The 15,425-nt window shown below is 41.0% G+C and overlaps 1 protein-coding gene across 1 annotated transcript; it reads left to right on the top strand.

Moving 5' to 3' along the window:
- LOC138893552 (secreted RxLR effector protein 161-like) lies at positions 1-555 on the top strand. Its single transcript, XM_070178176.1, has one exon. The coding sequence runs from the start codon at positions 1-3 to the stop codon at positions 553-555; it is 555 nt and encodes a 184-aa protein (XP_070034277.1).
- Positions 556-15,425: the final 14,870 nt, after the last annotated feature.

Here is a 15,425-nt window from a genome sequence, read left to right as displayed (position 1 = left end):
ATGGGGAGTGAGTTTGAGATGAGTATGATGGGAGAATTAAATTTCTTCCTGGAACTTCAAGTGAAGCAATCTCAAAAGGGAACAATGACAATTCAGCATAAGTACATCAAGGAGTTGCAAAAAAGGTTTGATATGGAAACATCAAAAGTTATTACCACTCTTATTGCAACAACTACTCGTCTAGACATGGATGAACCTAGTTCTCATGTAAATCAGACCATGTATATAGGGATCATAGGGACACTCTTGTATCTTACTGCAAGCAGACCAGACATTGTGTTCAGCGTGGGCCTTTGTACAAGGTTTCAATCCAATTCAAAGGAATCTCATCTGAAGTCCTCCAAGAGAATATTAAGATATCTCAAAGGAACGCAGGACTTGGTTCTCTACAATCCCTCAGGTGACAAATTTGATCTTATTGGGTATGCTGACGTTGATTATGCAGGATATCTGGTCGACAGGAAAAGCACGTCTGGAATGGCACATTTCCTGGGTTCTTGCCTAGTCTCATGGGGTACAAGGAAGCAAAACTCAGTGGCACTCTCAACTGCATAAGCAGAATATATAGCAACTGCTTCTTGATATGCTCAACTAATATGGATTAAGCAGCAGCTGGAAGACTTTGGAGTGTTCTCTGATTGTGTGGCCTTGCTGTATGACAATACATGTGAGCCCAACATGGCCAAGAATCTAGTCCAACATAAAAAAACAAAGCACATTGATATGCGTCACCACTTTTTCAGAGACAATGTTGAAAAAGGGCTCATTTGCATAAAATTATACAGCACAGAAGATCATATTGTAGACATATTTACCAAGGCCTTGAGTAGAAAACATTTTGAAAGAAATCGTCTGGTACTGGGATTGATAAAACCCAACTAAGAACCTGGTCCCTTGATGATTGGCTATGAAAGAAATGTTTAGGTAAAATTAGCTAAATATTATTTTCTGGGCAAAGTATAACTCATCTTTATACCGTTACAGGTAGACACGCATGATGATTACATAATAAGTAGGTAGTTGATGTAGTACGCGCTGGTAAAAAGGACAAAGCTTACAGATGCAAAATTAGTCAGGGAATCTGGTTCTCCTGACGCAGGTTAGCAGTTTCTCTGTTCTCTCATGCACAATTTTGAATGGTTAAAATAAGTGCCATATTATCAGTGTGTCAGTTTCTTTTCTTTGCGTCTTTTGAACCCAAACGTCTCACCCATTAGAAATCGACTGACTCCCAAAACTGCCGCCTTTTCCTAACCGGTCCCTCATCAATCTTAAATACATCCATCACTGTCACAACTCCTCACATCAAACATTAAAATTTTCCTTCTTCTTTCTCTCTTTCAAACTACCCATCTATTCTCCTCAACTCATCACTTCTCTCCATGACTGACAATCACGAAACCTCAAGTGTTCCAAGTGACACCCTTATTGCATCCTCAGCCATTCAAACACCGATATTAGACTCCTCCCTCAACACCACCACTAGCCAAAACCCTAGGGCAGAGTCACCCCCACACTCTGTCTCCTCTCCTAACCAATCGAGTTCTGCTTCTCATATGAGTCACAAAATCTCAACTCCTAAAAGTTTTTTGGTTACAAGCTCTCCTCCTACCTCACCGGAAAAACTTGGCGAAAAGGGTCGTGTTGATGAAGCAGAGAATCAGGAAATCTCTAGTCTTCCTTTGGATGAAGGCTCAAATATAGATCCAATTGCTGGTTCTGAGAATGCTACAATTCCCAATCTTGAGCCTACAGGTATAACTTCTTCTTCTTCTTCTTCTTCTTCTTCTTCTGCGTTTTCCATGTGGTTACAAGAGAAAGAAGCAATAAAAAACATGTTATATATAGATAATTAAGGGGTTATTATCGAAGTAAGTGTGGATGGGTCTGAGGCTCAGGGGGAAGAGTCTAAAACTATGGTAGAGGGTAGAGAGTTTGTGCCTGTTGAACAATCGACACAAGATAATACTATTTGGGACATGATCCCTCCTCAGAGGATCCAACTCAAGGGTCTTCTCAAAAGCCCCAGGTCAGTATTGATCCTTCCCCCTCCCCTCATTTCGATGCTGAGCCTTTGTCTGTAATCATGCCTGAGATGAGATCTGATTCTGAAGAAGTAGTTGGGGAAAGTGAAGAGGGTTCTGATGATATGCCAATTGCTAGCTTGCCTAGGCGTAGACCAATGTTTGCTCAAGAGTCTACTCCTAAGCGACCAACTACAAGGTTGCAAAGGAAAGAGGCTCTTGAGTCTGCGCTTAAGAATAGCCAAGCTAAGTCAAGGAGAAGAAAATTAGTGAAAGATGGGAAAGTTGTGAGCGAGAAGTTAGTGCCAGTTGTGAATGTGGATGATGAAGTAGAAGAGGAACCTGGTTCCTTGACTAGAAAGTGCTCGCAGAAGCATGGTCTCCCCAAGCCTAAAAGGGGATCTTTTATGTTTGCTGAAAGTCTGAACAAGTCTGATGATGTTATCGCCACTGAAAATGTGGTGAAAGAATCTGGTGTTAAGTTGGTAGAAGAGTCTGCTGCCAGGGTGATGGAAGAATTTGGTGAAATATCTGTGAAGTCTGATGAAAAAGGAAAGGATGTTCGCAAGTCTGCTAAGAGAAAAGATGATACTGATGAGGAACCTAGTTCCTCAAAAAAGGCCAAAGTTGGTGATCCAAGAAGTGCTCGGAAAGAGAAGTTGAGAAATCAAAAGGTGCTATGGGGCCGCACATTTACCCCTGACATTTTGGAGGAGGATGGTATGAGACAGCTGGTTGAAATTTGTGAGTTTCAACAGTGGACACATTTGTTCACAAGTGATGCTCCAAAGGTGTATGAGGAGGAAGTTCAAAGTGTCTATGCCAACCTCTTCAAAGTTGAGGATGATCACATATGCGTGCTGGTGAATGAAGTTGACATGGTTATGGAATCTGCTTTATTGGGATCTATTCTGGGTGTGCCTGCTGAAGGGCTGTCTAGTATTCAGGGATCTTGTTCTCAAAATTTCAGAAACGCCATCCTGAAGGATAGAGCAGTTCAGGGAGGGGAACGGGTACAGAAGAAGTCCCTCCTTCTAGTGTACCAACTGCTATTTGAGATGGTGAACAAGGTCTTGCTCCCTTGTGCTGAGAGAATATCTATCACTTATCGTGCAGACCTGTTCCTCATGGAAGCATTGGACAACTTCACTACCATTAACCTGCCTGGGATCATGATAGAGCACATGCAGAAAGTGGAAGATTTTAAAGATGGTAATCATGGCCTGCCTTATGGGTTCTTTCTCACCAAGGTCTTTGAGTACTTCAAGGATCCTCTAGGACAAGCTAAATTGGGCACTAAGAAGCAAACTTTCTCCAAGTTCACTCTGGAAGAATGTTAGTGTATTGATAGGGAGGAGTTGGAAGCACTTCTACTATTTATCAGTTGATCAACGCTCAGGACAGTGCCACTGCTGAGATAAGGTAGTTGAAAGCAAGAAATGTTATTCTTGAGAGTCAGTTGAGTCAACTTCAGGAGGCACCTGGTTGCAGTATCTCTCAAAGTGAAGAGGTTGCCCGTCTGACCAAGGAGAATGTTGCGCTCAAGAAACAGGTGGAGGACCTGAAAGAGAAACTGCTCAATGAGCAAATGTAGGCGAATGCTCGAATGGATCTCATCCTCCAAACCCTTGGCTCTACCTCTAAGCCCTCTCCTTCTAGTGCTCCCTAAACAGTGTCCCCTCAGTGTTAAGTCTTAAGTTTTCCTATGTTTTTTTTTATGTTTGTGGTATTTGTCTTTGTTGTTCTGAATTGTGAACATTGACTCTACTCCCCCTTTTCAAATTCAAATTGTTTAATGGAAGCTTTTCCCCTTTTTGCTGTATATGCCTTGTCATTATGCTCTGTTTTTAGTCATGTTGTGTGCACACAAGTGGCATGAGTTAACTCAAGCTATACTTCTTTCTGCTATCAGCCTGTTACTAATCTTTTTATGATGCCAAAATGGGGGAAAATAATTCAAGGGGAATTGTTCAGGAAATGATGGTTCTTAGGGGGAAGAATTTATGCATAATTGAATAATGATGTGCCTTACTGGTTCACTGTCTAGGTAAATAATTCAGGGGGAATTCTTCAAGAAATGTTGGTTCTTAGGGGGAAGAATTTATGCATAATTGAATAATGATGTGTCTTCCTGGTTCATTGTCTGGTTCTTTGTGGTTATTCGTAGGATCTTCAATTATAAGTTTGTCATCATCAAAAAGGGGGAAATTGATATGTTATAAGTGTCCTTATTTTATGTTTTGATGATCTAACAAACTTAATATCAAGAACTAGTTAAGGAACCTGGTCCATATTTGGTCCACACTCTCAAGCGCATGGAAATAACCAAACTTAAGCTGGAGATGTTCGTCAGAATTTCAGAAGTTAAAGAATCAACAAGGGGAACATATGAACTTCAGTTCCCCTGGTGATTGTACCAAGTCAACTCTTCAATAGCTGGAAAGTGACTGACTGCATACGCAAGAGTACAACATATGCAACAGTCACCTCCATTGGGAAGGATCAATGTTATATTAACATTAAACCAATGACAAAATATCACTTGAACACTGAGAGAATTTATTCAACCACTTATTACGGTGATTGATCATCAAGAAAACGATTCTCAAGTGCATCAAGAACAAAGTACAACACTACTACGGACCAATTCCCCATATCAAGTTATTGTAAGTCCTTAGTTGAGTTGTAACTTTCTAATAGTTATTCAATTATAATTCCTACTTAGCTTGCTTAGAAGCATTCCGTAGGAAACCCTTTGTAAATCATAAACTCTTGTGTTTGTGTCTTGACTAAAGTTAATCGAGTTGTAAAGTCTTTCTAATAGAGCTATTACAAAGTGGCTGGTAATAGTATGTTACAAGTTAGTGAGTGATTAAGAGGTTAATTTCTAGATTGCATAGGGAGTAATCTGAAAGTTGCTCAGTAGTGAAGTTGAAATCCTACAAGGGTAGGTCATGGTTTTTAATCCCGTTGAGTTGGTAATTTTCCACGTAAAAACTTTTAGTGTTATTTACTTTATGTTGTGCTCGTGTAATCTGTGAAGACTAATAGAGAATCTGGTTCTCTATATAGTTTGGTGGACCCTCAAATTCTATCATTAAGTCTCATATCCAACTCTGTGAGGGGGAAACTACACCTAGGTGTTGTATTTGTTATGTGTTACTTGTTGTGGTGGCTAAGTATACACCAGGTGACGAGAGTCTGTGCATAGCTAGATTCATGTTATATCCAAGTAGACTTAGGTTTTTGCCATGCTATGACTGTACTATTTGAGTTGTCTCTTACCTATTTAATTCCTTCATATTACGTTGAGACTTGTGACTAGACTTGTGTAGAGTTATATACCTTCTATTGTAGAGATTCGATGGGCTTCATGATTAGCCATGATATAATTGTACTCCTATTATGAATTTCTCCCACGTTAGACGTTCTCACCGAAAGGTTTCCCTTAAAATGTTATGACTCACACGTCTATTCGTGAGTGGGATCAAGGACCCGTCAAAGCTTCTTATTCTAATGGGATCGGGCCGTTCGCCTAGGCAGGATAGATACATCTATGGTTCGTGTCATTTGAACATCAGCAGTGCACACACTAATGGGATCGGATCGTACGCCACGACAGAATTTATGTAAAACACTCCTATGGGAACGGGCCGTTTGCCTCGGCAATAAAATAGATGTATCTATGGTTTGGCAATGTTATGATGGATCGGGTCGTACGCCTCGGCATTCTATGAAATACTCTTATGAAATCGTGTGCAATAATTGGCAAGAAGCCATCATATCTGTGAGCTTCCCCTGATTGAACTATGTCGACCTATCTGGTAAGGTCCATATTATATATACTCCAATTGAAGAGGTGACTACTAACTGAGAGCTTGAGATATTTCTTAGAAGAGAGACGCACCACGTATCTACGCCTGTTATATTCGTTTATTTACTCTGATTCACATCTGTTTACTCTTACTGTATCTGTCTTATTGGACCTCTAGTAAGTGTCGATGTCGAACCCTCGTCACTTCTTCTCTGGGGTTAGGCTAGATACTTACTGTGTACGCGTTGATTTACGTACTCATGCTATACTTGCTGCACTTTTTGTGCATGTACATATATGTCTAGTGGTCTTTTGGGTGGAACAACGCGGCTATTACAGGGATTTTACCATGAGTTGCATTCCATGTTACGCTCCGCAACCTACAGAATCTCCATCAGGGTTATTTATATTTTTCATGTCTCATTTGTATTCTAGATAGATGTTGTATTTTAATATATTTCCTAGTTGATGCTCATACACTTGTGACACGGAGTTTTGGGGATTCTTTCTGTTGTTTGTCATTTCATATCACATAGTTATTAACATTTGTCCCATGTATATTCCATTTTATACTATTTAATTAATAAAAATTATGATTTCAAAATACTAAAATGAGTGGTTAAATTGGTGAATCATCGTTGGCTTTCCTGACGGTGATTTTAGGCGCCATCACGACCTTGAGTGGATTTTGGGTCGTGACAGTTCGGTATCAGAGCGTTAGGTTAACTTAGGTCTCACGAGTCATGATCAAATCTAGTAGAGTCTTGCAGATCGATACGAAGACATCTGTACTTATCTTCGAGAGGCTACAGGGTTGTTAGGAGCACTTCCCTTCTTGATTCCTCATCATGCGATTTGATTCCATTGAGGCTTGTGCCTTTATTTCCTTCCTACTCAATCTTATACGACGTGAAGCACTTGTTGTCAATTGGACACCGAATAATGGTATTGATACTGCAAACGTAGAGCATGATGTTTTTCCCTGCGTGTTCGGGTAGGTTATTATCATCGCCTAGTGGAAGGATATTCTTTTGTTCCAGCTTAGTATATGTATTTTCTATGGTTTCGAGACTATGCACGGATTGCTACGATGTTCATACGTTGTTATCGCATAACGTTGGTGTAATGGTAGGGTGTTTGTCTATTTGTTGAGGGAGTGAATGACTTGAAAGTAAGATTTTTCGGTGCATGATTTAGAGGCTTAGTATTTAATTCCAACAAAAGGAAAGGCAGACGGATTATGGATGTTCAGGTTTTGGTTGATGGAGTAATTAGACTTGGTATTTTTGAGCGTGTTGGGATTTTAGTTTTGATATGGTGTCGTCGTCCTTGTTGAACGCATTAAGGTTCGCATGTGGAATGGTCTTTTTCATTTTTCCTTCGGGGCAGGGTGTTATGAGATGGTGCCTCAAGGCGGTCGTCAGAGATAGTGATATGCAGCGATTCAGGATTGAATTGGTATTTCCAATGTTGATGGCTCGAGGAAGATGATCTGCTAGGAGGTTTAGAGTTGGTAGCAACTCATTAGTTCCGGTGCTACAGTTATGGATTTGACTTGAGGCAACATTTGGGCAGCGAAGTATGAGGAAGGACGTGGCATGAAGTGTTTCGCGGTGGTTGAAGTACTTGCAGGTCAAGTATGAAAAGCAGAGGTTGAGAAGTTGCATAAAGGAGATGGTTTAATTGAAGTAAGGATGATAGATTAGCATATGGATTATGTGGTAGAATAGCGCGTGACTTGAGAAAGTGTAGGATGGTTTGGGAATCATGATGGAAGGTGATTTGGTCTACAGATTTTATTTGGAATGATGGTTATCGTACGAAGAAATATTGAAAATGGAAGAAATGAGTATGCTTGATATGAAGAGGGGTGTGAAGATTTGATTATCGTTTCAGATGCAATAGGACTTGAGTTTGGAAGGTATTGTTAAACTTCGAGTTTATGTCAATAGGAAAGGAACAGACTTATACAGTCGGTGTTTGAGCATGGGATCAGGAGAATTTATAGATTACGTGGTAGTTATACCCAGTGCAGCGTTGTTGGAAGATGTCGGTAAGGAATTCCACAGGTAGGTTATCTCTTGTGAGCAGGTTAGCAGTTACGTGATGTTGCTGAAACTTATGCGAAGAATACTACCTGCTACCCGGCAAGAGGTCGAATATGTGATTGTGACTGATAATTCAAAATGTTTCATGAAAAGTGTCACAACCCAATTTTCCCTCTGTGTGACATCGTGACGGCACCTAGTCTCTACAACTAGGTAAGCCTAACACATTGCATAATAATGAAATAAAAATATAGATTTAACCAACTATTCAAAAATACACAACAATCCTCAAAACCCGGAACATCGTGAATCACAAACTACAGAAGGAAAAGTCTAGTGTCTCTATACATCAGAATATAACAAGGAAGATACATAAAATAATGGACATGAGAAAGAGTAGAAGGGTACTCCGAGGTCTGCGGACGCGGCAGATATACCTTAAAGTCTCCAAAGTTATCCCGACTCACTGATAGTACGGCTGATAAGGTGCACCTAGATCTGCACACGAAACAAATATGCAGAGAGTAGCATGAGTACACCATAATGGTACCCAGTAAGTGTCAAGCCTAACCTTAGTCGAGTAGTGACGAGGTTAGGTTAAGGCCCTACCGTAGTAAATATAATAAATTAAACAGCAAAAGATATAAGTAAAATTTACGATAACACAATTAAAGAAATTCTCGAAAATTTAACAGTTAAAGGAGCCCTCGGCTCAGAACGAAGTAAACACAATGGGGAATTTCCCGGGATGACGTCCCATAGTTCCGAATGAATATGCAGTACATGGGGATCTCTCGGAATACGTCTGTAGTCCCAAAGTAAATATGCAGTGCTGGGGGATCTCCCGGAATACGTCTGTAGTCCCAAAATAAATATGCAGTGCTGTGGGATCTCCCAGAATACGTCCGTAATCCCAATTTAAATATGCAATGCAAGATAAAATGACACGTATGGCCTCAAATTAAACAGTTTACACTAATCACAGATAAGGAAAATAGGGATTTAACTAAGCATGGCGCACATAATGTCAATTAGGCAGTTAAAACACGTAAGCATGCTTTTCTAGTCTAAACTAAATAATTAAACATATTAGTGCAATTCAATAAGAGAAGCCATTTATGATTTAAAAAGGATAAGCGGGGTTTTTGCAATAACAACCCGTGTTCGTACTCGTCACCTCACGTACACGGTTCCCACACACCAAATAATATCGAAATATCCTAACGGAAAGTCTCCAACACAAGGTTAGGCAAGCCACTTACCTCGAACCAAGCTCAACCAATCGGTCACAATGCCTTTCCCACGAATATCCGGCTCTAAATGGCCCAAATCTCAAGAAACCCCTTCACAAACTCTCAATAAATCGCCAAACCGAGCTCAAAATGTTGAAAATGAGCAAAAATCGCGAACACTTGCATTTAAGTGTTCTGTCCAGAAATCTCGCACATGCGGTCCATAGTCGCACCTGCGGAATTTCCATCGCAGGTGCGGAAATAACTTAAGGGGATTTGGTCTGCATCTGCGAGCAATGGGCCGTACCTGCGCGCCCGCTACTGCATAATATTTTCGCTTCTGCGATCCATTTTCTGCATCTACGGATGCGCAGATGCAGTTATACATCCGCACCTGCGACCTCTAGCCTTTTCCTTCCAAACCACACGTGTCCCTGTGCTCGCTTCTGTGAGGCCGCACCTGTGGACTCCCCACCGCAGGTGCGAAAATACCAGAACCAGCAACTTCAAAATTCTTCTATGTCCAAGCTTTCACCCGTTAAGCACTCGAAACTCACCCGAGGCCCCCGGGACCTCGACCAAACATATCAACCAATCTTAAAATACCATACGAACTTAGTTGAGCTCTCAAATCACATTAAAAAATGCTAAAATCACGAATCACCCTCCAATTCAAACTTAAAGAACTTGAAACTTCAAAATTCTACAACCGATGCCAAAACCTATCAAATCACGTCCGATTGACCTCAAATTTTGCGCACAAGTCATAATCAATATTACGGACCTACTCCAACTTCCGGAATCAGAAAACGACCCTGATATAAAAAATTCCACTACCGGCCCAAAACTCCAAAAATTCGACTTTTGCTATTTCAAGTCTAAATGAGCTACGGACCTCCAAAACACAATCTGGGCACGCTCCTAAACCCAAATTCACCTAACGGATCTAACAGAACTGACAAAATTCTATTCCGGAGTCGTCTTCATACAGTTTCGACTACGGTCCAAATCCTAAGGCTTAAGCTCTCATTTAGGGACTAAGTGTCCCAAAACACTCCGAAACTCAAAACCAATCATCCTGGAAAGTAACAATAGTAGAAATAGATATGGGGAAAAACAGTTAATAGGGGCTCGGTCTCTAACTCTCAAAATGACCGGCCGGGTCATTACAAAAAGTTTAACAACTGATTTTGAGAAATTTGACGAGCTATAGGTGCGAGATCATGGGAAATAAGAAGAAGGAATTGTTGTGGTCTCTACATTATATGATGGTAGTTTAAACCTAAGTAGGGGAGCCCTACCATCTATGATTGGATCGCGTGGTTTGTCAGTTTGTACAGTTTCTGGTTATCGATACGTTGGTGGATTGTTTATGACTAAGAAAAGGAACCATCAGTGGTAATTCAACAAAAACTTGATGAATATGTGCTATACGTCGCCTTATCGATTGAGGTGCATATTTTGAGAAGATCCAGAGTTTATGCTTCTTGTGGATGTAAGGTACAAGGAAAAGAATTAAGTCAGTTGCCTCTTTGAGTGAGTGTTCATGTACTAGCAGAGCGTTGAAGTTTGGTGATATTCGGGATCAGGTCACAGTGGGTAAATCTCAACAATGGTTCTAGTGGGTTCAAGAATTAAAGTACAATGCCTAAGTATTTCGGGTCCGTTGCGTGGTTAAGGATCGAACATTCACAGTGGATTGCAAACGGGACTTGGAATATTCTATGTTATCATCGAGTATGCGGTGCAGTATTGGAGGAAAGGAAGAAATATCTTAGGTTTTGCATAAGGGCTTGTAGAATGGGTGTACCCGTCGGAGATGCTATCGAGCACATAAGGAATATATAAAATGGTTCATGAGTATTGAGACGATGTGGTCTCGCGATTCGGGTCACTCGGGAAGAGTGCGAATTGAGTCTGTTATGTTATGAGTTGAGCTATTATATTTCAAGTCAGGTCAAGAGTAAATTGAAATAAGTTGGGTCGGGTAGGAATGCTTGAATTGGCATGATTGGGGCAATTAACATCCCCTTCTGTGTGTGAAGTCATACATGTGGTTTTTGGCTGTATGTGTGGGCTTGACAACCACCATAACCTGATTGATTTGGGAGGTATTTGATTCAAATGCCTTTGTTGTGTAAATGGATTCCGAAAGAGCTATGACGGTTTAGATCACAGTTTGAGGTTGTGTTTTCTGCGATTTGGGAATTCCGTTGCGTGTTGCATCGGTTCTTCAAAAATGAGCTAAGTGAAAGGTTTCTAGCCAATGAAACGTTATTCTACTGGTAGTGCAGGGGTTATGATTAATTCATGTATTCCCGCGTAGTGGCATGATGGGTGCAGTGAGCGGCGTGTGAAATTGAAAGTTGAGGATCAAGGTTGTGGTTCGATGTTGATAAGAATGTCAAGAGCTCGGATGATCAAGAAAGTATTCAGATGTTTAGAGTGAGCTGGTGTTATCTTAGTGCCGCATGAGAATGGTGTTCTGTGGAAGAGGCATTATATATTGATTTTCGGATTGTGATTTGCTTTACAGAATTAGTACAGTTAGTGGTATGGATGTGCAGACTTGGCTACCTGAGCGGAAGGTCGTAGGAGCGTACCCCACGAGGAAATTGTATGAGTGTGATGTGCTAGTCACTTGATGGTTAAAGATCGAAACCAAGTACAAAGATTTTTGATACTATCGTTAATGTGAAGGTTTATGCCTAGAAAGCGCTCTATTCCTTTGGTTGTGAACTGTGGGGGGTTGTGCCGGATTGAGACAACTTGATTATTTGCATGTGTGTTGAGTTCTAGTGTAGATTATAGTGTCATATGAGCAGGATTACTCTCGAGATGCAAGTCATTTATCGCACCTTAGTCGTGCTTGGGGTTTGTGACGTATTGTGCTATCCGTCTCCCCAGAGTTGTATTTTTGCACTTAGCGTGTTTATGGACGATATTCGGCATTCTGTAGGTATAAGCATTATGTCTTGGTGAGTATGTCCTTATTTGTTGTTTTGAGTGGATCGAGTGGCACGCCGTCACGGGTACGTTATTCGAATCGGGTTGCACGCCGCAACGGTATAATGTTTGGATTAGGTTACATGCCGCAACAACGTTATGTTGGGTACGGCTCCATAAATCTATCCCTGCGTATTATGTTTCTCATTCTCTAAGAAGGGTTCAGAACATCTGTTCGACCGTTTTATTCGTTACGCGAGCTGGATAATTCTTTTCCAAAGTTTGTTCCTCCTTGTGTGTCATATTTGAGTTGTAACTTATCGGCGCATTGATGGTGTCATAAGAGATCCGAGTCAATGTTTGAGGCGGCTTATTGCCTGAGCGGCTTGTACTGGATGAGACGAGATAATTGGACCTGAAATTTGTGCAATCAGATTTATATAAGGTACATTGACGAGAAAATATCTTTATTCGATTCGGAACGAGGTAATGGTTATTGTCAGGGGGAGAGACTCCATAAATTATTGATTCGGCAGGTAGTTATGAGTTGCTACGTGTCTTTGTCGTCGTGGCAGTATTGCGAGAGTTGGAACAAGATTTATATACGTCATGAGATGTATTATGGGTACCAAATTTGTGAAATTTCAGTTATTGTGGTAGGAGGATGTTATTATAGGCAATCGACTTATGTGGTGCATGGTGTGATTTCAGCATAGATGCGTGATCATGTTTTGATACATTGTGTAATGATTGGCACGGTGTTAGTGTGTTAGAATCAGGTCTTGTAAAGAAACTCGGAGTTGGAATTTGGTTCTAAGGCTTATTGACTAAATAAAATAGAGGACCTTCAGTTTGGCTCGATCTAATATGCTCAGCATGGGCAGGTGCACGAGTTGTTAAACAATGATTTTGGATAACTCTGGAGCAGTCCTTAGCACGTTCGAGGACAAACGTATGTTTAAGTGGGGGAGAATGTAACGATCCGACCGGTCATTTTGAGCTCTAGAGCGTCGTTCTGCGGTTTGAGGCCTTAAGTAGCTTCACTTCAGGTATTATGACTTGTACGTGTGGTCGGAACTGAATTTCGGGAAGTTCGGAGTTGATTTGGAAAGAAAAAATTCTAATTTCAGAAGCTTTAAGTTGGAAGAATTGACTACGGTGTGACATTTGAGTAAACAACCTTGGAATCGGAATTTGAAGGTTCCAATATGTTCGTATGATAATTTCAGACTTGGGCGTATGTTCGGGTTGAGATCGGTTCACCCAGGAGCATTTCAGCGGCTTATTATGGAAGGTTGGTATTTTAAAGGTTTAAGAAATTCTAAGTTTGACTTGAAGTGATTTTAAATGTTATAAATGTCCATTTGGGGTTCAGAGCTTTGGAGTAGCTTCGTTATGTCAATTATGACTTGTATGCAAAATTCGAGGTCAATCGGATTTGATTTGATAGGTTTCGGCTACGAATGTAGAAGTTTGAAGTTCTAAAGTTCATTAAGCTTGAATTGAGGTGCGATTCGTGGTGTTAGCATTGTTTGATGTGATTTGAAGGCTTGACTAAGTTCGTATTATATTTTGGGGCGTGTTAGTATATTTCGTTAAGGTCTTGAGGGCCTCGGGTAGATTCTGGATAGTTAACTGATTGAATTTGGCCTTATGAGAATGCTAGTGGAAGCATATCTAGTGTAACCGTACATGTGAGGTTTTGGCCGCAGGTGCAGTGCCGCAGAAGCGGCCAAACGTGATTGGGGATGGGGTCGCAGAAGCGAGCAGGTGGACCGTAGAAGCTAAGTCGCACCTATGGTTGAGCGATCGCAGAACCAGAATGGCTGGGGAAGGCCAGGACCGCAGACGTGGTCGAGTTCCACCGAAGCGGGACCGCCACTGCACATGAGGAGCCGCAGAAGTGCTGGAGGGGCTGCAGATGCGGAGATTTAGGGACCTAAAGAGAGCCGCAAAAATGGACTCTATGCCGTAGAAACAGCTCATATTCCGCAGAAGCCGCTCATATTCTGCAGATGCGAAAGGACGCTAGGCAGTAAGGTTTTTATCAAAAGGGATTTGGCCATTTTTCTTTCATAATTCACTTGGTTGGGGCGATTTTGGAGAGCTTAAAGGAGAGATTTTCATCAAGCAACACAAGGTAAGTGATTCCCACCTATTAAAAGTTAAATACATGGTTTGTATAAGGATTTAAACACAAAATTAGTAGAAATTGTGGGGGTGGGGAGGGGGTAGAAAATATAAGATTTGGTATTTTCGGATTTTGACCATGAAATTGGACACGAAATTAAGAATAAATTATATATTTGAGTTCATGGTGTTATGGGTAAGATTTATCTTCAAGATTTTTCGGAATCCGGGTACGTGGGCCCGAGGGTTGATTTTATCGACTTTTCGAGCGGAGTGGGGAATTATTTAAAATTATTAATTATGGGTATTAGAAAATATTTTGATTGGTTTGCACATATGTTTGAATAGTTTTGGATCGACGGACATTAGTTTGAGGTGTTAGAGAAGCTTTGGAACCAGTTATGGAACTTCTTAGTGAGGTAAATCTCCTGTCTAACTCTGTGAGTGGAAAACCACCCATATGTGATGTATTTGTTATGTGTTACTTGTTGTTGGGGCTACGTACGCATCGAGTGACGAGAGTCCGTGCGTAGCTAGATTCATATTATGTCCGGGTAGACTTAGGTTTTCGCCATGCTATGACTGTACTATTTGAGTTGTCTCTTAACTATTAAATTCCGTCATATTACGTTGAGACTTGAGACTAGACTTGTGTAGAGTGATTGACTTGCTATTGTAGATATTCGACGGGCTTCATGATTAGCCGCAAGATAATTGTACTCTTCTTACGAATTTCTCCCACGTTATGCATTCTCATCGAAAGGTTTTCCTTAATAAGTTATGACTCACACGTCTATTCGTGAGTAGGGTCAAGGACCCGTCAAAGCTTCTTATTCTAATGGTATCGGGTTATTCGCCTCGGCAGGATACATACATCAATGGTTCGTACCGTTCGACCCTCGGTAGTGCGCACACTAATGGAATCGGGCCGTACGCTACGACATGATTTATGTACCACACTCTCATGGGAGCTGGCCCTTCATCTCGACAATAAAATAGATGTATCTATGATTTGACAATGTTACGATGGATTGGGTCGTACGCCTCGACATTTCTATGAAATAATCTTAAGAAATCGTGCGCAATAATTGGCAAGAAGCCAGCATATCTGTGAGCTTCCCCTGATTGAACTATGTCGACATATCTGGTAAGGTCCATATTATATATACTCCGATTGAGGAGGTGACTACTAGCTGAGGGCTTGAGATATTTTTGAGAAGAGAGTTGCACC

This window comes from Nicotiana tomentosiformis, chromosome 6, assembly GCF_000390325.3.
Source record: "Nicotiana tomentosiformis chromosome 6, ASM39032v3, whole genome shotgun sequence".
Classification (NCBI taxonomy): Eukaryota; Viridiplantae; Streptophyta; class Magnoliopsida; order Solanales; family Solanaceae; genus Nicotiana; species Nicotiana tomentosiformis.
Note: the sequence above shows the minus strand (reverse complement) of the source record. Positions and strands in the feature narration are given on the sequence as shown.

Coding starts and splice junctions, on each gene's coding strand:
- LOC138893552 (XM_070178176.1), top strand. CDS start 1: ATGGGGAGTGAGTTTGAGATGAGTATGATGGGAGAATTAAATTTCTTC.